The following is a 23,642-nucleotide window of genomic DNA, read 5'->3' on the forward strand; positions in this document are numbered from 1 at the left end:
CAACTACATATAAATTATTGTGACTTACATAAACATAAATGACATTATTGGAAAAACTGTAGGAAAATTGTTCATCAACCTTACCTGCTAATATTCTGTACTTTATGCCATGTCAGTTTGGACTCCAGTTTTTTGTGTGCAAGAGCAATTACACGGAAGCCCTGTTTAGTGTAATCCTCTAAAACTTTTTCAAAATCAATAGGAACTTGAAAAGGAAAAAATAAGTATCACTGTTAGAATTACTAATACAAACTTATACAAACATCAGAATTTTATTCAAAGCCTGGTTGGCTCCTTACCTGTTTCAGGTTTACAAAGACTGGCAATGACCTCAGGTGCTCCTTTCATGTAGGCATCCATTTTCTTATCTCCCAGGACCCTTGAAACCACACTCATACGTTGCAAAGCAGAAGAAAAGGGGAACTGGCGAACAATTCCTATCTCATAAATAGCCTGCATAATTTCAAAAGATACACAAAGCATGTATTATTGTCTCTTTTTTAAAAAAGATTTTATTTATTTTTTAGAGAAAGGGGAAAGGAGGGAAAAAGAAAGGGAGAGAAACATCGATCAGTTGGTTGTCTCTTGCACACCCCCAACCAGGGACCTGGCCCACAACTCAGGCATGTGCCCCAATGGGGAACTGAACCAGCAACCTTTCACTTCATGGGCCAATGCTCAACCAACTGAGCCATGCCAGTCAGGGTGCATTTATTATTCTTTAAGAATTAAAACAAATATACTTAGGTAACAAGTAAACATTCTTCACTTACTGGAAGTTCAAACAGCTCCTAAAAATGAAACAAAAAGAACAAAGGAAATAGTACAGATTAAGTCCATTAACATACTCAAGATAAAAAAATAATGCATCCACAAAACACTGTCTGAAAAACAGCAAGGAACTTTGATTATTTCAAAGTCATGTTTCAAGACTGCTTCTCCCCTGCTTCCCATTTAAAAGAAAATTCTTGAATATTTTCAAATATTGTTATCCTAAAATATGAACATTTTAAGTCCTAAAATAAACTAAGGAAAATATATTTAAATATCCAACCAAAAATAAAGCATCTCACCACATCACCATGTATCTAAATCACAGGGCACTAAGCTGCTGAGGAAATATGAAGGTAAAGTAATGGTACTAAGAAATAAATCTCAGTATTTTACAAAGAGTATCTGCAACGGCCCAAGTGCAGTTTCTAATAACCACAGTTAAAATATTCATATCTGCATGAGAGTTAAAGGACATGTGATTTCATTTTCTAGTTATATTTCAAATTTAGGATTAAATATGGGCACCAACAATATAATCCAGCTTAAAGTAATTTCGCACCATCTCCTGGTTTCCTGCAGGTGTAGATTCAGGAAGCAGTTGCTTTGGAGGACGAACTACAGTTGGCATAATTCTATTATGAAGTGCTGTTTCCTCTTCAGTTGCTTCTTCTAGAATCTGAACAGAAAATATTCAACATACTGTTTTATAACTGAATTTTAAAACTGAATTTACTGGTTCCATTTTTAAACAAAACACTATGGCTGCTTTCAGTTAAAAAAATTTTAGTGTTCAAGGAATAAATGAGCACTATTAGATTATTAGCCTAAATAAAACAAAATAAAAACAAAGCTAGGGGCTTCCAATCAAGATGGTGATGTAGACAGACATGGCTCACCTCTTTGCACAACCCCAGCAAAATTATAACTAAAATACAGAACAACCATCACTCAGGAATGTCAGAAATCGAGTTGAATGGAAGTCTGACAACTATGGAATTGAAGAAACCACATCCATCAAGAGTGGTAGGAGGAGTGCAGACAATGAATGGGCTAGCCCCACACCCACGTGGATAAAAATTCAGGAGGGATATCTTGGGAGCGAGGAGTCCCAGACCCACACCAAGCCCCCCAGTCCAGGATTCCAGTGCCAGGAAACTAAGTCCCCATAACTTCTGGCTGCAAAAACCAGCGAGAATTGAGTCAGTGGAGTAGGCTGCTGGAGCCCTAAGCAGTTTCTCTTGGGGAACCCACACAGGGACTCAGATACTCAGACTCGCTCCCTCTGAGCCCTAGCACTAGGGTGGCAGCTTGAAAGGTACCAGTGGTATACAGGGAAAGTGTGTGGCATCAGGGCAAGTAGAGGCCATTGTCCCTTGGCTGAACCCTCCCCCCCCCAGAGCCCATAGGCTGGTGCCACATCTGAGACTTTATCAATGTGGCTAACACTGTGTGACCCACCTTGGAGGACCCAACTATGGGCCCACCCAAGCTGCTTTTACAGAAGAATGGCTGGTCTTGGCTCCTAAATCCTATCAAACAAGCAACTGCTGGCTTAGTGAGTCCTATAGGCAGCCAGATTAGAGTCACTGGCTTCCCTTCACCTGGGAATCTCCAAGCCCAGCACAAGAAGCAGGTATCTCAGATTGTTTTACAGCTAAGGCAGGGTGGCCCCAGGCAAAACACAGGTGGGGGTTAACCTTGGCTTGTACCACCCAGGAAACCCCAGGGCCTACACACCCAGTGTACAGCTACAGATTACACTGGAGCACCACCACCCTGCCCCTGCACAGCTGATCCTCCAAGGAGGGCAGAAATTGGCGGTCAGTGGCCACAGCTAGTCCTTGCAGCTGACTGGCCTGGGTAAATCCCTCCCATTGATCTGCCAACAGCAACCAAGGCTCAACTACAAGAAGAGGGTATACTCAGCCCACACGAAGGCAGCACCTTGAGTACCCAGTTTGGGTGACAGGGGTGGCTGTGCCACTGAACCCTACAGGACACCTACTACATTAGACCACACTACCAAGGCATGAAAACAAAGCAGCTCTACCTAATACATAGAAACAAACACAGGGAGGCTGCCAAAATGAGGAAACAAAGAAACATGGCCCATTTGAAAGAACAGATCAAAACTCCAGAAAAGAGCTAATAAACAAAATGGAGATAAGTGATCTATCAGGTGCAGAGTTCCAATAACTGGTTATAAGAATACTCAAGGAACACAGTGGGGACCTCAACAGCATAAAAAAGACCCGGTCAGAAACAAAGAATACACCAATTGAAATTAAGAACAATTTACAGGAAAACAACAGTAGAATGGATGAAGCTCAGAAATCAATGATTTGGAATGTAAGGAAGCAAAAGACAACCTCGCAGAATAGTAAGAAGAAAAAAGAATCCAAGAAAATGAGGATAATATAAACAGCCTCTGGTACAACTTTAAGAGGAGCAACATTCAACTCCTAGAGGTTCCAGAAAGAGAAGAGGAAGAGCAAGAGATTGGAAATCTACCTGAAAAAACAGTGAAAGAAAACTTCCCTAGTTTGGTGAAGAAAATAGACATGCAAGTCCAGGAAGCACAGAGAGTCCCAAACAAGATGGGTGCAAAGAGGTCCACTCCAAGACACATCAAAATTAAAATGCCAAAGGTTAAAGATAAAGACAGAATCTTAAAAGCAGCAAGAGAAAAGAAGTTAGTTACCGGAAGGTTGTCAGATGGAAGTGGGGAGAGGGAGAGTGGGTGAAGGATTAAGAAGTACAAATAGGTAATTACAGAAGAGCCATGGGGATGTAAAGTACAGTATAGGAAATGGAGTAGCCAAAGAACTTATATGCATGACCCGTGGACATGAACAATGTAGGGGAATTGCCTCAGGGAGCAGGGGGCACTGGGTGGAGGGAGGCAAAGAGGGAACAATCAGGACAACCATAATAAAATAATCAATAGAACTTTAAATTAAAAAAACAAACAAAAAACCAAAGCTAGTTAAAGTCCTAGCACCTCGTGGGAGAGAAGAGGAAGACGTTATAAGTGGAATAAAGAAACAGAGAAAAATTTCTCTAATTTTGCTCCTACAACCTGTAGGGCTCAGAGACTAATTCTATTTTTTAAAAAATGTTTTTATAGTTGCTAAATTTGCAATCTATCATCCAGGAATTCCTTTCTGCTAACATGAAAGTGTCCAAACATATTATGTACCTCAGATATGGTTGACAGAACCAATGGGTCAAGAACATATTGAGATCCAAAGATATAAGTTTATTGTTTCAGTTTGCACTCTTCTAGTTAGGTTGGATACCACTACCCTAACCCCTTAAAATTGACTATAAAAACACTTTTTTGTTAAAAAAAAATTCAAATAAGAACTTGTATTAAAAAGATACATGAAAAACAAACTAATTTGACTCCACAAATGGAGGAATCAATCGATAGGAAAATGATGGGGAGTGAACTATGCCCAATTAGCCTATTTTACACAATTCTAAGACACACTTTAATATCTCTGAAATTGGGATACATCTCACAGGGCTTCTATCACACCAAATAGCAGTAGTGATCAGTTATATGAAAACATTTCTTGATCCTTTCTGGTAAGACCAAGCATTAAAGCATTAAGTCAGCAAAACATGCAATTATACAAACTTACTTATCGAACCCATTTTTTAAAATTCTACAAACACTAAAATCTACTGTAAATCTATTCATTGTAGAGAAGCTTGAAAGAAGATCAAAAATGAATCAGTCCTATTTTGCTTTACTCTCTACAAACGAAGTGGGCCTCCTTTAGAAAATTAAATTTGAGAAGTGTTTACTGTGAGTTTTCAGAAGATGGTAGAGCACTTATCCACTCATTCATCTCCTTCCCTTTCAAAATCTCAACACCACACACACAACACACAGAAAATAAACCTGAAAAGGTAAATAAAAAGGCAAGTAGGGAGAGGAGATTTCCAATGAGGACACAAAGTCAAACCGGAACCGTATTGATGATTACAGCAATGGAGGGAACAAGAGCCCAGAATAAACAGAAGAGGACATACATGAGATGGGGGAACATTTCCTATCAACCAGAATAGCTGAGCTAAGCAAAGACCAAAAAACAAAATAAAGGAATCATTCCCTAGAGATATTCCAGAGTAAAACCCTACTTGTGGAAGCACTGTTGGAGTATGTGAGGAATTCAACCTGAAGACTAATTCTGCTTCTTTGAAACTGAAGAATGTCTGCCCTCAACACACCCTCGACACACAAGCTCCCCCTAGTCAGCCTTCTTATTCAGGGGAGATGCTTCTCAAGAAAATGGTTTTACATACATATTGAGGTTAAAAACTTCACTGCAGCTACCTAGAGTTATCAAATCAGACCTTCATTCTTAAATACGAAAGTATCATCAAGATGTATAATGAAAACAAAAAGCATAAAAAAACGTTAAGGATATGGAAGAGAAACAAACAAACAAAAACCCCCAATACTGGCCCAGAGAAAATAAATCATTCAGATGCCAGAAGGGAACTTTAAAAACAAAACTGTTACTGCATCTTTAAAGGAACTGAATACGCACTGACTGGTGTGGCTTTGTGGATTGAGCACCAGACTGCCAACCAAACGGTTGCTGGTTCAATTCTCAGTCAGGGCACACAGCTGGGTTGCAGGCCAGGTCCCCGAGAAGCAACCACACATTGGTGTTTTTCTCCCTCTCTTTCTCCCTCCCTTCCCCTCTCTCTAAAAATAAATTAAAATCTCTTTTAAAAAAAAAAAGCAAAGAGAAAAAGAAAGAACTGAATGCAGTGGAATGGAATAGTTAACAACCAAAGAACATAATAAAGCACAAAGAAATCAAAATTATCAATAGCAAAACACGTAGGAGGAAAACCAAACACAAACCTCTGTGTGTAAGGATACAGGAAGTGTAAGATGAGGACAAAGACACTAAAGACACATCACTACTCTGTACTCTTTACCTGACCACTAAACTGTAGCTCCGAAGATCATCTTACTGACTCAGGCTTACTGCCCCAAGGTGCTGACAGCTGATTATCTATTATACACATAAAGCAGGGGTCTGAGCAGGTCATCCTCTATTAAAGGTGTTTAAGTGAGTCAATCTAACTAAAACAAACATTTTCTTTATACAATTATAATGATCTCTCCAGTGATGCACCTTTAAAAATTATATAGTTCCTTTCATGGTACAAGGCAAACTGTCATCGAAATAACCAGCAGAAATAATACTTCTGTAAGGTAATTTTTACTCTATCTTCCTGAAGTTACTTGTGCTTTAAAATATTAAACTTACCCATCCGATGGCTTCGAACATTTTCAAATCAAGAGGATCACCAGAAAGCACTCCTTCAATTTTTGTGAGTGAATGGCAAGTAGCCATACATGCAACAAATTGAGACTTTACCAACATCTCATTGCAAACGTTTTCTTCTGGCAAAAGAAAACTAAACAGAAAATGTACTGAATTAGACTCATGAATTCCAAGACTCAGGACAATATTCTAACAATATTCAGGTTTCATAATTTTAAAAAATGGAAATAAAATGTTTGCACTTCAGCACATTGTAACTAAAGTTTTAGAGATTCAAAAACATTTTCTTCCATGAAAATTATACATGACTAAAATACAGTATTGTCTTAGATTCTGAATAACTAGGCCAGATATAACACTGTAGAAAATTCTAGCTACTAAATAATAATTAAAACTCCTGCCTATGGACATATAGTAGATTAGAAAAACTCTTACAAAAACATAAAATAAATGTGTAACACATAATCTTTTCAATGTAAAACTGAGCTCACAAGAAACAAAAGGGAATTTTCAAGAGCCAGAAATAGAAGGAAAGGAAAACCAGAGGGGTATAAACTTGCAGATGCTGTGACTACATGGGGGAGAGGAAAGAAGGGAGGGGAGCCTTCTTAGGGAGCCACCAAACATACCCGCATTGGAACAGGAGACAAAGTCCAGGCCACATACAAAGTGGGGACTTGAAACTAAGACAGCTAGTGTTCTTCAAGAGCTACATCCTTGGAAAAACAGTATACTAAAATAAAAAATGTACTCACAGGCACAAAGGCATAACAAACAATAAGCTTATTTCTCTTCATCCTCAATCCCTGCCCAAAGTTCAAGAAAATTGTTAATATCTATATAATATTTACCGTGCACTAGGCACTGTTCTAAAAACTTTAAGTATATTTGCCTCATCTCATCCTCACAGCATAGGAAGTTGTTTTATAACCCCTATTTTAAAGACGAGGAGACCGAAGCAGAGTGGTTAAGTATTTGCCAAGGTTACAGAGCACATAAGTGACAGAGTTCAAGGATTCAACCACAGGTCAGGTTTCAGGGACTAAATTCTGAGCCACTACACTACTCGGGATGGGATTTGGGTTTTACTGTATATTACTGACTGGTTTGAAAATCCCCAAGTTATGAAAATAACACTAAAGTTTATCTGGCACCACTGATACCACTCTTGGCCAAGTTCCTGGCCAAGCAAAGGCAAAGCTCTCTAGAGAGGAGCTCCCATAACACAACCACAAAGGAGGGACTCTCACAGGAAAATTCTGCTAAGGATGAGTTCATAATTTAACAATGCACTAGGAAATAATTCTCACTAATTAATAGACACAACAAAGAATTAGAATCCCATAAATTTCAGATAATACATGGTCTGGCACAAATAACACCCCTTTTTCATTACATAAAAATCTTTTATCACAAAATCATAAGCACGTAATTCTGTAACACAGCAACATCGTGCTCAAGCAGACCATATGTCATTTTAGGTGAAACGTTCAAATTGCTGCCCATCTCGTGCAAGACATTCCCATACCCTACCAACCACACTCAATGGCATTACTTTTGCCAGACCCTGTAGAATGGCAATCTAAAAAAATGCAAAAAGGGATTTTAAATTAAAGACTTAGAGAGGGGGAAAGGGAGATGAGGATTTGGAAAGAATCAAATGAAGTTTTCTGTCCAACATACAGTTAGGATTTCTAAGTGAAGAAACAATAGGGGAAAGGCCATAATGGAACAGAAAGAAGATGAAAAATTCCCAAAATTTATGACAAGCATATATCCTTAGAAAAAGCAAAATGAGTCCTGTACAAATAAAAAGATGATGGTGAAACTGCAGAAATCAAAGATAAAGAAATATTTTTAAAACAACACAGGAGAAAAAAGATTACTAAAGAGAGTAAGACTTCTCAACAGGAGTAACAAAAGGAATCAGGAGAGATGGAATAATTCCTTCAAAGTGCTGAGAGAGCAAAACTGTCAACCTAGAAATCGATACAGTTACACCACCACTCAAGAAAGACAGTGAAACAGAGAGTTCCTAATGAATGTAGTTACAGAAAATGGAATTTAATGCGGAGGAATGAGATACAAGAAGCAATGGTTAGCAAAGATTTTTGAAAAACCCAGGTAAATCTTAGCATGGAGATTGTAGAAAACCAAAATCATAATCATCAAATATTATGCAATAAATATGTATAAGGGAGGGGAATAATCAAAGTATTCTACAGTGCATGGTGTTTGAGGACAAATAAAGATACCCATAAACTTTAGGCTTTTAATATGAATTATTAATACTTTAAGGATAAGTAGTAAAAGATTAGGACATACAAAAATACTGAGAAAATATGAGAAAGAAATACGTGAAGATGTGTGTATGCATTGATCTGAAACCACCATAAATGTGAACACAAGGCACAGAAAGACTGAGAAGTAAAGAGATTAAGAAGTAAAAAGATTAAGAAGTGCCCCAACTGGTGTGGCTCAGTGGGTTGGATGTCGTCCTGCAAACCAGAAGGTCACCAGCTCAATTCTGGTCAGGGCACATGCCTGGGCTGCAGGCCAGGTCCCCCGTTGGAAGCAATGGTGAGGCAGCCGATTGATGTTTCTCTCCCTCTCTTTCTCCTTCCCTTCCCCTCTAACTAAAAATAAATAAATAAAATCTTTAAAAAATTAAGAAGATATGCAAATTAAGGCTGGTATGTTAACTATATAAAAACATTAGATGAAATACAATTTAAGTCAAGATGCATTAGTAGGGACAAATAAGTTTGCAACTGTGAAACTGCATGAACCAAAAAATAGTGAGCCAAACTCCCACAGATTTTTAAGAGAAAAAAATGACATAAACACAACCATAGCAATAAAACGTCTAGCACCCAAAGACAACAACAACAAAGTAAAAAGAAGAGACAGACTGGTAGAACATTTCTGCAATGCATGCTACTGAAAAAGATTACTATTCAGAAAATACAAAGGACTTCTAACAAATGAGTAAGATAGAGACTAACAACACAATAAAAAAATTAGACTGTATACTGACAAAACACACAAGAATGCTAAATATGAAAATAAAGCTATAATAAAATATCATTTCATATCTACCCATTTGGCAAAAATTAGGAGTCTGACAATATCAAGTTTGGCAAGCATGTGGAGCAACCGGGAGCTCTTATCCACCAAGGGAGAGTGAGTTAGCAACATCACTTAGAGAGCAATTAGGCAATACTCACTAAGGCTGTAGCCATGCCTGTGCTATATAACGATCGACACTTTTAGGAAGTAAGTTGACTGAAACTCAACCACATGCTCACAAGAAGTTGTGTGTAAGAATTTTAATTGCAACAGTTTGTGGAAGTGGAAGGAGAAGGGGAAGAAAAAAACTGAAAAGGTCCATTAGTAGAACAGATATTAGGATTTAATCACATAATGGAAAACAGCTAAGAGTATAAATTAGATCTATACATATCAACATTGATAAATCTTCAAAACAATGATAAATGGCAAAAAAGCAGCAAAAACATCTATAGGATATCAATTATGTATATTTTTTATAGACAGATTTTTATTTAGGAAGATATGTATGTAGTGAAAATATAAAAACATGCGAAGACAGCCCTGGCTGGTGTGTCTCAGTGGACTGAGTGCTGGACTGCCAACCAAACAGTTGCTGATTCGATTCCCAGTCAGGGCACATGCCTGGGTTGCGGGCCAGGTCCCCAGTTGGGGGCATGCAAGAGGCAACCACACATTGATATTTCTCTCCCTCTCTTTCTCCCTCCTTTCCCCCTCTCTCTTTAAAAAAAAAAAAAAGCGAAGATAATAATAGAACACAATTTGAGAATGATGGTAGGGGTAGAGAAAGGGCTGAATAAAACTTCAGCAGTATCAGTAATATTTTAAATCTTTTAAATATTTTAAATCTTTTAAAAGAAGCAAATATGACAAAATGTCAACTGTCTGTTACTTTTTATATGTTTGAATGTTTCACATATTAAAATATTTATTAGAAATTTTCTAAAAAAGAAACAAGGCTACTTAATATTTACCGTGTATTTTCCACTCGTTGAATCCCCCAAAGATCTAAACCATCTTCAGTTAGAGTCCCAGTCTAAAAAGAGTATACATACAAAATATGAATAATACCTCCAAACACAAAAATCATAAAAAACTGCTATACGCACATAGTGGCATACTATACACCTGTTTAAAGCAAACAAACAAAGGAAACAGTAAGATCCCCGCATGCTGACAGACAATAAACTCCAGGATAAATAAAGTGGGGAAAAGGGTAAAGAGTTCTCCTTATGGTATGGATCCTCTCTATATAAGTGGGCATTTATGTGTACATCTGTATATTTATGTGTTTATATTATTAAAAAACCAACAGAGGAACAATACACCAATTAATCTATCAATCAATAAAGGATGCCTATATAGGAGAAAGAGATTAGGGCATAGAAGTCACAAAAGGAAGGGAACAAGTTGAATGACATCAAGGGAAGCAATCAGCCAAATCTAGATGTAAATGACCTGATTTCCTCAAAATGACCAGGATTTCTTCCCTGATTGGGAAGAAAAGCAACTGTTACAGATTAACTGTAACCAATGCAATCATTTGGATTCTGACTGAAAAAAACAAACAGTAAAATTTTAGGACATTTTGTGAAAGGCAGAAACACCTGACTATAAACTGGATGTTAGTTAATACTAGGGAACTGTTAATTTTGTTAACTGCAGTAAGCAATTATAATGGTATTGTGGTAATGAGTTTTAAAAAACATCTAAAGAAACATACTTTGAGGCATATGGGTGAATGTCTGATGCTACCACTTTCAAAGTGAGGGACTAAACAAAGATTGACAAAATGCTGACAACTGTTAAAGCTGGGTAATGGGTACATGAGGGTTTATTGTATTTGATCTTCTCTGCACATCTGTATCTGCTTTAAAATTTTACCAGTAACATTTCCAAAAAAGAAAAGCATAAGTGAAATTTTCTGAACAGAGAAATATGAAATTTAGTCTTGGGATGTAATATTTCTTTTTTCAACAAAATATTGTTAAAAAATATTTTGTCTCCTTTGTGTGGTGAGCACATAATGCAATATATAGATGATGTATAATAGAATTAACGTGCACTTGAAACTTTTATCTTATTAATCAGTTACCCCAATACATTTAATAAAAAATTTTTTTAAATGAGAAAAAAATTTGCCTTTCTTTAATAATGAAGATGTACAAAAATCAAATTCTTATCTTATCAGTTACCCAGGTTTAATTCTCAAAATAAAACTTTCAGGAAAACTAATTTCAGTTGAAAAAAGGCTAGATGTATTTCACACAAGTACAAAATTTGTTATTTTCACATAAAACAGGAAAATCAGTGTCCTTCATTATTTTGAAACATATTCAATAAAATCATACAGAAAACACTAAACATATATAAACAGCAATAAAATTCCAGTAAATATATCTGTATGGAGCCCGTTCTGTTAAAAACATGAAGCCTCTACTGCTACTGCTGCTGCTACTACTACTACTTCTAAACACTGTTCTGGATATGAGTGATTAGACAACTGCAGATATGGGCAAATAAGCAATACCCAAAGTACTAAAAATTAGAAAGTAACGAGAAGAGAAATACAAAATTGATTCACATGCCAAGTAAGTTGAAAAAGAGCAAAATTAGAGGAACATGAAGGAATGTGTGCAGACTTCCAGCCAAGATGGAGGTGTAGGTAGAGATATACTTTGCCTCCTTGCACACCAAAAGGAGTACAACAAATTGAAAAACAAAAAAACAACCAGAACTGACAGAAAATCAAACTGTATGCAAGTGCAACAACCAAGGAGTTAAAGAAGAAACATTCATCCAGACTGGTAGGAAGGGCAGAGATGGGCAGCTGGGGCAGAAAGGACTCAGAGCAGGGCAGCGGCTAGAGGACAGGGGTGGGCAAAACCGAAGCTGGAAGAGCAGGCGGTCCCACATTTGCATGGGGATAAACTGGGAGGAGCAACTGGGGAGCAAGACAGACCACACAACCCAGTGTTCCAGCATGGGGAAATAAAGCCTCAAAACCTGACTTTAAAAACCTAGGGGGGTTGAGGCAGCAGCAGAAACTCCCAGCCTCACAGGAGAGTTCGTTGGAAAGACCCACAGGGTCCTAGAATGCACACAAACCCACCCACCCACCCAGGAATCAGTACCAGAAGGGCCCAGTTTGATTGTGGGTAGTGGGGGAAGTGACTAAAAGCCAGCCAAGAGCCAAGCAAGCAGCACTGTTCCCTCTTGGACACCTCCCCCACAGACGGCATCATAATGCAGACACGGGATTGCCTGCCCTAGTGAATACCTAAGGATTGACCCTTATTACATAACAGATGTCGAGACAAAAAATATGGCCCAAATGAAAGAACAGATGAAAGCTCCAGAAAAAACACAACTAAGCAATGTGGAGACAGCCAACCTATCATATTCAGAGTTCAAACCAATGGTAATCAGGATGCTCACAAAAATGGTTGAGTATGAGCGCAAAATAGAGGAAAAAGTAAAGGCTATGCAAAGTAAAATAAGGCAAAATGTACAAGGAACCAACAGTGACATGAAGGAAACTGGGACTCAAATCAACAGTTGGGACCAGAAGGAAGACATAAACATTCAACCAGAACAGAATGAAGAAAGAAGAATTTTAAAAAATGAGGAGAGGCTTAGGAACCTATGGGACAACTTTAAATGTTCCAACATCTGAATCACAGGGGTGTGCCAGAAGGAGAAGAGGAAAAGCAAGAAAATGAAAACTTATTTGAAAACATAATGAAGGAGAACTTCCCTAATCTGGCAAAGGAAATGGACTTCCAGGAAGTCCAGGAAGCCGAGAGAGTCCCAAAGAAGTTGAACCCAAGGAAGCACTCATCAAGGCACATTCTGATTACATTACCCACGATGAAAGATAAGGAGAGAATCTTAAAAGCAGCAAGAGAAAAGGAGACAGTTACCTACAAAGGAGTTCCCATAAGACTAATAGCAGATTTCTCAAAAGAAACCTTGCAGGCAAGAAGGGGCTGGCAAGAAGTATTCCAAGTCATGAAAGGCAAGGACCTACATCCAAGATTACTGTACCCAGCAAAGCTATCATTTAGAATGCAAGGGCAGATAAAGTGCTTCCCAGGTAAATTCAAGTTAAAGGAGTTCATCCTCACCAAGCCCTTATTATATGAAATGTTAAAGGGACTACTTAATCTAAGAAAAAGAAGATCAAAACTATGAACAGTAAAATGACAACATACAACTATCAACAACTCAACCTAAAAAAACAAAAACAAAAATAAACTAAGCAAACAACTAGAACAGGAATAGATTCACAGAAATGAAGATCACATGGAGGGTTATCAGTGGGGAGGAGTGGGGGGAGAATGGGGGAAAAGGTACACGGAATAAGAAGCATAAATGGTGGGTACAAAATAGACAGGGGGAGGTTAAAAATAGTACGGGAAATGGAGAAGGCAAAGACTTATATGTATGACCCATGGACATGAACTAAGGTGGGGGAATGCTGGTGGGAGGGGGGTACAGGGCGGAGGGGAGTACAGGGCGGAGGGGAATAAAAGGGAGGAAAAAATGGGAGAACTGTAATAGCATAATCAATAAAACAAAAAAAAAGGAATGAGTACAAATTGGTTGATAAAGAATATAGAAAACATTAACCTAAGTATTTAAAAGCTACAAAGTAATCTTTGAGAACAATGATGAAACTCAACCAACCTTGTCAAAGCAAACAAGATTCAGCTGTCCACAGATATTTATCCTTTGGGGACTGATGCAGAAAATACCAATTTTTTTCAGTCTTCTTTGGGCATACACAATACCGGCAGTCATTGCAGCAGGAAGTGCAGGTGGCACAGTAATTGTAATAATATCAAGAGATTCAATAATTATTACTCCAACCTCTACCTATAATCACAAAAAATAAGTGTCAGTGCCCCAGTATGTACTAATCTAGTAAGGGTATTGAAAAAATTGAAAAACCATTTTCAATTTTATATAATAAAATACACACTATCAGCCCTTTATAATCTTTTCCATTTAGATATACTGCAATATAGAAAGCTCAATGAATTCTGAGTGATTTGTAGAATAACAACTATTTTCAAAGAAAATTCTCATTTTAACAGCTCTACATACTTCACATACTATACCCTTCAAAGTTAACAAACATTTGTCAGATGCTGACTTTTACTATAAGCACTATACTATACCAGTCTCCACAGGGAACAGAAAGAGAAATTTGGCAAGGTCCCTCAAAAGTACCTCTAATTAAGTAATAGCAAATAATTTTAATGTCATATATCCCAGAAGTTAAAAAAATAAAGGTGATCATGAGCATGTGGTTGTCCCTCCCTTTTTTAAGTCACCAGACAGCAAGTGAAAGATCATCTAAACCAAAGCCATTCAAAAGAATTTCCTGCTATGATGAAAATGTTCTGTATCTGTTCTTTCCAATATAGTAGCTACTAGTCTCATATGACTTTTTAAGTTAAATTAATTTAAATTAAAATTTTAGTTCTTCAGTCTCACTAGCCACTTTTCAAATCCTCAGTAGTCACAGGCAACAATTAAGAATCAAACCCTACTAGGAGTCCCATGTACATACCTCATTTAAAATGCTATTGATAATAGTGTAGACAAACCCAATGGCAGCCACTGCCACAAGACACAGAAGAAACAAGTAGGCGTCTCTGTAGAGTTTGAAATCAGTTGGTTTGGGATACAATATGGAACGAACAAGTTGTCCTTTGGAAGTACTAAATCCTTTTTAAAAAATTAAAGAAGAAAATGACATATAAGAAAATGAGAATTCTCTCTCAAAACAGGGTGTGTGTGTGTGTGTGTGTGTATTTTTTAGTGTGTATTGGTTTCAGGTGTACAACTTTGTGGATAGACAACCACATAATTTACATAGTGTTCACCTTGGTATTTCCAGTACCCCAAATGGCACCATACGTAGCTGTCACAATATTCAACACAGAATCTCTTTTTAAACATTACATAGACGTCAGATATGCTAAACCATGCAAGGAGAGATCAAATGTTTTTTTTACCTGTTCTAACTACTATGGCTTTGACAAGTTCGCCAGCGTAAAAACGAGTTTGAATAACAGTAGTCCCACAAAACAAAGTGTGTCGTTTATGTATTTCTGGACTATATAATTCATCTTCCATTCCTTTTATTTCCACTGAAGGATTTGGCAAATTAGTCTTTGTCACTGGAACACTTTCTCCTTAAAAAGAAAAAAATAATAATAATAATAAAGCACAGAAATCAGTGTCAAATACATACAACTTGAAATGCTGAATACAATAAATGTTATACTGTTCAAATAGCTATTAAAATAGAGTTCTCACAATGGATAACATACCTTATTCAATTAGCTTTTTGTCTACCAATTTCCTTGCTCCAAAATATCAAATCTTGTCTCACACAATTCCCAAAAGTGATTTTTGATTCAAAGATAATCATTTAAAAGATTGTCTCAAGTTTCAAATAAGGAAACCAGCTAAGTTGCCATAGCCTCAGCGCCTGTACTGTTATCCGTAAGAAAGGAAGTGGAAAGCACTTTGCAACCTCAAGCAGGCAGAGATGTGAAGACCCACTCCTAACCCCCAGTAAACACACACACACACACACAAGAAAGAGAAAAGGCATCTGGAGAAGGGAGAGGAATAATAAGTAGTATGGTAGTTCTCCCAAACAATAACAAACAGCTAAATTCTTTGTAACACTGAAATTTAATTCTGTGGAGCATCCATACTTCTTAACTTCAGAGCCAAAAGTGTGTGGGGATATTTAGGTGTGTGTGTTTTAAGATTCTTTTTATATATATATATTTTATTGATTATCTTATTACAGTTGCCCCAATGTTTTCCCTCTTTGCCCCCCTCTGCCCAGTAACCCCCTCCTCCAGCAGTACACCCCCCTTAGTTCATATGTCCATGGGTCATGCATGTAAGTTCTTTGGCTTCTCCATTTCCTATACTATTCTTGATATCCCTCTGTCTATTTAACACCTACCAATTATGCTTCTTAATCCCTGCACCTTTTCCCCCATTCTCCCCATTTGCTCTCCCAGCTGATAAATCTCCAAATAATCTCCTTATCTATGATTCTATTCCTGTTCTACTTTTGTTCAGTTTGTTTTTTTAGATTCAGTTGTTGACAGTTATGAATTTGTTGTCCTTTTAATGTTCATAGTCTTGATCTTTTCTTAAAGAAGTTCTGTTAACATTTCATGTAATCATGGCTTGGTGATGATGAACTCCTTTAGTTTTACCTCATCTGGAAAACACTTTATTTGCCCTTCCATTCTAAATGATAGTTTTTCTGGATAGAATAATCTAGGTTTTAGGTCCTTGCTTTTCATCACTTTGTGAGTATTTCTTGCCAGTCCCTTCTTGCCTGCAAAGCTTCTTTTGATATATCAGCTAAGAGTATTATGGGAACTTCTTTGTAGGTAACTCTCTGCTTTTCTCTGGCTGCTTTTAAGATTCTCCTTTATCTTTAACCTTTGGCATTTTAGTTATGAGTCTTAGTGTGGTCCCCTTTGGGATCAACTTGTTTGGGACTCTTGGTGCTTCCTAGACTTGTATGTCCATTTCCTTCACCAAATTAAGGAAGTTTTCTTTCATTATTTTTTCAAATAAGTTTTCAATTTCTTGCTTGTCTTCTTCTCCTTCTGGTACCCCTATGATTTGGATGTTGGTACATTTACATTTGCCCCAGAGGGTTCCTAAGCCTATCCTCATTTTTTTGAATTATTTTTTCTTCCTGCTATTCTGATTGAATGCTTTTTCCTGCCTTGTGTTTCAAGTAATTGATTTGATTCTCAGCTTCATCCTCTCCACTGTTGGTTCTCTGTACATTTTTATGTCACTTAGTGTAACCTTCATTCCTTCCCTTGTGTTTTTGCTGTACTCAGTGAGTTCTTTGAGCAGTTCTTATCACCAGTATTTTGAACTCTGCATCTGATGGGTTGGTTATCTCCATTCCATTTAGTTCTTTTTCTGGGGTTTGTTCTATTCTTTTACTTGGGCCATATTTCTTTGTCTCAATTTTGCAGCCTCCCTGTGTTTGTTTCTGTGTATTAGGTAAAGCTGTTGACTCCCTTTCTTGGAAAAGGCACCTGTAAATTGTGTGGGGCACAACCTTAAATAACAGCAGGATAGGGCAACCCGCTTTACAACATTGTGGCTCTGTGTGGGCAGAGGGCTCAGAGAGGGGAAAATGTCTCTGCCTGGATTCTGGAGGTTTGCCCAACATTTGTCCATCTCCAGTCATTTCATCTACTTCCCACATGTGACAGGCACCCTTCAAGCTATTGCCTGGTAGTGAATCCCAGAGTGGGTGGGTGTGCATATGTTCTAAGTCCATGTGGGCCCTTTAAACGAAGTGTCCCAAAAATCCAGTAGTTTCTTCCACTGCCCCAATCCCCACTGGTTTTTATAGCCAGAAGTTATAGAGATCTATCTTCCCAGTGCTCTAACCCTGGGTTGTGCTGTCTGCCTGGAGCTGCGATCACTCACTCCCAAGGTATCCCTCCCAACTTTTATCCACCATGCTTGAGTGTGGGACTGCCCATTCTGCCACGGCGAACTCTCCACCTGTCTCCATGACTCTGCCCCTCCTACCCATCTGGATGAATGTGGCTTCTTTAAGTCCTTAGTTGTCGGGCTTCCATACAGCTTGATTTTCTGACAGCTCTGTTTGTTGCTTGTTTTGAGATACAGTTGTAATTCTCCTGTGGTTGCGTGAGGAGGTGAAGCATGTCTACCTACACCTCCATCTTGACCAGTAGTCTAAGACAAGATTCTTCAGTTTGAAAATATATTATATAGAAATCCCTTTCTTAGCAGATTAACTATGACAATAAAAAACAATTCATGTGATTAAAAAATACATAAAGCTCTATCTTTAGATTGTGAATTTCCAAATGGAAATCATTTTGAAGTCTACTTCTCCCTGCTTTACGAGAAATATAGTCTTTATGCCACTTTCTACACATCAAAAGGGGAAGTAAAGATGCTGCATTCTCTGTAGGCTAAGGACTTCTTTCCCCTTCCCTTACTATAAAGCATTTCCTCATGTCAAAAGAGTGGCCAGGAACATGCTAAGAAATGCAGTGATAACCAGAATAGTGATTTATTATCGCCGCTGAGAATAATGCAGAATTTGGTTCCCTCCGAATAAAAACAAAAACAAACATTTCAATTTCCATGACAATCATAGCATTCATAAATAAAGGATACAAACAGCATAGCTAATTTTTAAATAAATTAATCAGTAACCACTTAATCCAATATCATTATAAACAACTCATGTGATTTTTACCCATTTTGTTTAGTTTACCTGTTAACATGCTTTCATTTACAATGCAAGTACCATTAATAAGTACTGCATCACAAGGCATGACTGTCCCATTTAATGGAATGACCATAACATCTCCTGGTACAAGGTCTGTAGAAAAGATCTCTTCACTTTCTGGATTTAAAGAAAGAAAATGGGAGCGGGGAGGGAGAAAGTCTGAAAAGAAAATTCTTCAACTTAGAATAAACATAAACAAAAGGTCACCTGATCTCAATAAGATGTTATAAATATAATGGACTTAAACAGGAAAATTCCAATAAATGAAAAGTTTTAATAAGTAAGTTTATTATTCCTCAGGCTAACAATACCTGGTGTTTATGGATGTCAGCTGGTTTGCCCTGACGGGACACCAACTGTGCACAGGTGATGCCAAGTCCCCTCTGACCAAACAGGTGGGTGGCCTCTGACACTCATAACAACACTCAAGTATCAATTTCAGCTAGTAGCCCTCTGAGAAAATAGCCCCCTTAGAAAAAACTTACTCTCATGAGTAAGTTCTCATGAGATCCCCTGCAATAGGTAGATAAACTTAGATTTCTATAACCCTTGGGAAACAGAGGAAGGCACTGGAAATTTTAGCGTACTCACTTTTAACAGCATTTTTTACAGTATTCTTCTTCTCACTGCCACTACTTATAACCTATAAAGTCTCACTGCCTTCTAATATTCTAAAATAGTCCTAATAATATTTTAGATATTATTTTAAATAAATTTATAAAATAAACATTGTGGTATTTTATCTAGTTCATTATTTCCTTAGAAATTTGTATATTATATTCAAGCGAGCTAAATACTTTTTAAAAAGATCTCCCCAAGTTACAAGTTTTTCTTTAGGATTATCTTATATTTGGGCATTCTCTCTCTCCCCCTAATTCTTTTTCCCACCCAGTTTTAACACTATGCTCAGGAGATAGTTACACTAGTTTATAAACAAAAATGGGTAAGGCAAAACTACTGTTTGTGACATTAGTTTGTAGGACAAACATTCTTTTGTAAAAAATAATTAAAAAAGGGGTGTACTAAGCTATGAGGAAAAAAATCTTTAAAAGAATTCTAATAATATTTAGTATACAGTAATTATAATAATGTTCATTTTTAAATAAGATACCTGGTTTTAAAACTCTTTTAAAGCTGTTAACACCACTTGAAGTTCTACTCTTCTTAAGTCTACCAGGAAGCAAAATATCAGTGATGTGTTGTTAGACTATACAAAGGGGATAGGACAAGTTGAATGACATATGCCCTAGCATGCCCAGTATTTTCAGCAGGAGCAGAGAAGGAAGAGGAGCATCAGTTAGCTGACACATTTAAGACTGCAGCTATGGGAGACAGACAGATACTCCCAGCTAAAGTAGCAAGTCACCAGCAGGCAATGGGAAGGAACTTCTAGGCCAAAGTGTTTACATTTGGATGTGGTATACTGAGCGAAGCAAATGGAGACTGATTTACTGTTCTTGATAAATCTAAGTGGCTACCTCCCCCTTATTTACTTTATCTCTTCAATATTTCACCAAACTAACATGTCCATAACGTAATCCTTCCCTACAATCCTGCTTCTCCTTCTATTTAATTAAATGGCACCAACGTCCATTCCGTAGCCTGACACTGCTCTATCCCCTTGCATCCAATGAATAGGGAAATCCTGTTCAGTGCCCACATTTAAGTATCTTTCAAACCCATATCATTTCTCTCCATTTCCACAACCTTCACCTCAATCCATTTCATTCCTTCAATATTACTCCCCTCTAAACCAGTGTGAACATGGCAGTCAGAATAATTTTTTTCCAAATGGCAAATAATGATCAGATCACTTCCACTGCTTAAAACCCTTCAATAGCTTTCCATTGCACTTTGGAATGAGTCAAAATTCCTTAACATGCCTTAAAAGGCTGTCCGTCATCAGCTTTCCACACCTGCCACACTGAATTTCAGTTTTTCTGATGACCAAACGCCAGGCCTTTGGGCACTTAGCACCCTCCTCCTCTCCCACTCTCATTCCTCCCATACCACCACCTTCTCACCTACCTCTTATCTGAGTAGTTCAATCACTTAAAAAATACTTATATTCAAAGAAACCATCCCTGACACCCACAGTAAAATGAGTGCTCTCTAATATCTAACAAGCTCCCTGACCTCTCCCTATCACAGCATTTGTCACACTTTATTTTTACTATTTATCATCTCTCTTTCCAACTAGTCTGAAATTCAGTGATAGAAAAGACTATGTCCATCTTGGTAATCACTGCATCCTCAGAGCCTAGTATACTATCTGTTACATTATAGAAAAATAAAAAACGATTTTACGTAAATGGATTTGATACAAACTCAGAGATGAGTACAACTCCAAACACATTTTTATTTTTTAAGAAATTAATTTGTGTGTATATATATTACACATGGCTTGCTTTATATATTATTGCTTAATGGAAATCTTTTTTGGTTTATTTCTGTCAAGAGTCACCTGAAGTACTTACCTTCATTTACTCTGCAAACTGAAACTCTCACAGTGCTGTGAGCTGCCACCATGTCATGCAACATAATATATTGCTGAAATTAAAAAAAAATGATTTCAAAAGAGCTAATATAAACCCACTCTTCAAGATATTAAAAAGCAAGGATGCTATAAAATAATGTAAGTTAATACAATGAATGCTTATAACTCTGCCTTTAAAAATGTCAAGACTAAAAGACTAAAAAATTATTCAATGTTTTAGCTACCAACAAAGTTAGACACACTTTATCCCTGAAAACGGTAGAACCAGTATTGTAGTCTGTGTTAAGATCCCTAGGGACTCTAAGAAGTCAAGTAGTAATCTGACTCTTAGAAACATCTGTCTTACCCCACTTCAAAAAAAAAGGACATATTCATATAACTAAAAGAAAAGCTGTATTGAGTATTACTTTGTACCAAGTACTATTTTATACACCTTACAAAATACAAATACAATTGTGAAACCCATAATAAGTTGGACTTACCTTTTTAATGGAATATAGGGAACTTAGGATTGATACTACAGACATAATCACAATGGCTAGAGCATAGTAGTAATATTCATCAGTGCACCACAGTATAACACTGAACAGCTGGAATATGTAAAATGGGTTGAGAACCTGTAAAAAACAAAAAAAACCCAAACACGATTTGTAAGTCAAAATGAATGAGACAGTTATAACCAACAGGTTTTCCACTTTTTCATTTAAGGTGTAACTAACAAGACACCTACAGGATAAACTCTATGGTCCCTATAGCAACCTGTACTACCCAAAGAGGAGGGCAAGACAGCAGCACAGCACTTTTTTTTTAACCATTAAGTTACTAGCATTTGGCTAAGTAAGCTTCAATTATTAACATACATTTGATTCATGCCAAACATAGGAAGTTAAAAGGTGTGAATATAGCTGTTCTTCATTCTGCTTTAGCAATAAAGTACATTTACTTAACAATACATGCTAGGCTACTAAAAGATACAAAAGTTTTAATCAGTTGGAACAAATGTTTACTTTTTTTGAACTGTAAATATGATTTACTTTTAAGTGAAAGGTTTGCTACAGTCCAAAGGGAAGAAAAATGTAAGTTATACTGTTTTGCTTTCTCTAAGGAAATAATTAAAGATTAAAACCTGAGTAAAAAGAGATAACAGGAGCCCTGCAATGGACTTCATTTACCCAAATTTCATACTATATTATCAATTTCATTAATAAAACCCCAATGTCTTAAAATTAATGCTTTCATACTTTTCAAGGCACTTCACATATAGAGTCCCATTTTACTTCCAAATCAGATGAGATAATCAGAAAGGATTTACTCCACTTTTGTAGATAAAAAAGCAGCAAAGAGAAAGATTTTTCTGATGATTGAAGCTAGTTACTGATGGAACCATATTACAAACCAGGCTTTCTAATTCCTAACCACTTCGCTATGTTCTAAAGCAACATTACATGGCCATTCTCAAGAACTGATGGAAAACAATGTTATTTCTACTAAAAATATTCACTCAATACAGCTAACTTGATCTTTAGGAAAAAAAAAAAAGCAAAAGACAAACTGGAGAGCCTAATGCTGCTAGGCAACATCCCTTACTCTCTTCCTTTACATGCACCACCTTTACTCATACCTCTTCTACAGCACTTACAACTGAACAGTCACTACAGTAGCTACTAACACGTTTTCCTCCCAGGCTAAAGTGCAAATTCCTCTATATGATCATCAGCTCATGTTTTCTACTCCAAACTTTTGGTATAACATCTAGTTTCCAATAATGTACCACAAAATGCCATGTAAAGAATAAAACATGATAAACTGTTTAAAAATCAGAAAACAAAAAAGGCAGGAGTACACACCTTTAAGGGCAAGATTTAGATGTGTGACTTCCTTAGGGAAGAAAGGAAAGGAAAAGGAAAAACTTCTACATAAAAGAAAAGCAAAAAAAATAGACATGCAAAAAGATAAGTCCTATGTCAAATTATTTCTCTACCAGTGTTACTCTCCAAGTAAAAACAAAACTCAACAACAACAAAAGAAAACAACAAAAAAGAGTGAGAAAACAGAAAACTAAGAATGTCTTCCTATTACTTAAATCATGGTTCTTTACAACTTGACAAATCCATTGATCAGAAATGCTGACACATGTACAATATAGTCTTACCTCCTTAATTAGAAGCTTAAAAACAGAAGGCACTTTCACAGAAATTTCATTTACTCCATAAAGCAATTTTCTATGGCAAGAAAATATAATAATAGCATTACATTATATTACATAATAGTATAATTTTGGGAAGGCAATTCATTACCTAAGGCTCAAACCACAAATGCTCCTAAATCTAGAACTTAAACATTCATGTTTCCAAATACTTGTCTTCTACAATTCAAATTCTCTATCTATAGTATTTCAATTAAGTTGGTCAATACTCGATAACTATACTGTTACCATTTTGTTTCATTCATCTGACATTTTTTTGTGTGACAAGTATCTTTCCCACTTATCTACAATTGTGTCAGCAAAGATTTTGTTTTCCAGTCTTGAACACAATAGGTCTCAACAATTTTGAATTGCAATTAATATTTTGAAAAGACTAAATAAATTTGAGGTACCCTATACTATTTTTCTTATAATATTGTACTAAGAATGTTTATTTCA

The 23,642-nt window shown here is 36.8% G+C and overlaps 1 protein-coding gene across 9 annotated transcripts in view; it reads right to left on the reverse strand.

Annotated features, from left to right (window-relative positions):
- Positions 1-23,642, reverse strand: part of ATP13A3 (ATPase 13A3) — an 85,470-nt gene that overhangs the window by 32,692 nt on the left and 29,136 nt on the right. For 6 of the 9 annotated variants that reach the window (XM_053918223.2, XM_053918227.2, XM_053918228.2 and 3 more), the window contains 13 exons: positions 23,151-23,220; positions 21,481-21,615; positions 20,979-21,051; positions 18,487-18,660; positions 15,185-15,364; positions 14,737-14,894; positions 13,848-14,036; positions 10,133-10,194; positions 6,072-6,222; positions 1,334-1,450; positions 774-791; positions 300-453; positions 85-205 (listed from right to left, as the gene is read on the reverse strand). In XM_053918223.2, coding sequence (XP_053774198.1) covers positions 85-205; positions 300-453; positions 774-791; positions 1,334-1,450; positions 6,072-6,222; positions 10,133-10,194; positions 13,848-14,036; positions 14,737-14,894; positions 15,185-15,364; positions 18,487-18,660; positions 20,979-21,051; positions 21,481-21,615; positions 23,151-23,220 — 1,602 coding nt within the window. The remainder of the gene's footprint in view (positions 1-84; positions 206-299; positions 454-773; positions 792-1,333; positions 1,451-6,071; positions 6,223-10,132; positions 10,195-13,847; positions 14,037-14,736; positions 14,895-15,184; positions 15,365-18,486; positions 18,661-20,978; positions 21,052-21,480; positions 21,616-23,150; positions 23,221-23,642) is intronic. The other 3 variants (XM_053918229.2, XM_053918230.2, XM_053918226.2) reach the window with 1 other exon arrangement.

Source organism: Desmodus rotundus, chromosome 2, assembly GCF_022682495.2.
Source record: "Desmodus rotundus isolate HL8 chromosome 2, HLdesRot8A.1, whole genome shotgun sequence".
NCBI classification, from domain to species: Eukaryota; Metazoa; Chordata; class Mammalia; order Chiroptera; family Phyllostomidae; genus Desmodus; species Desmodus rotundus.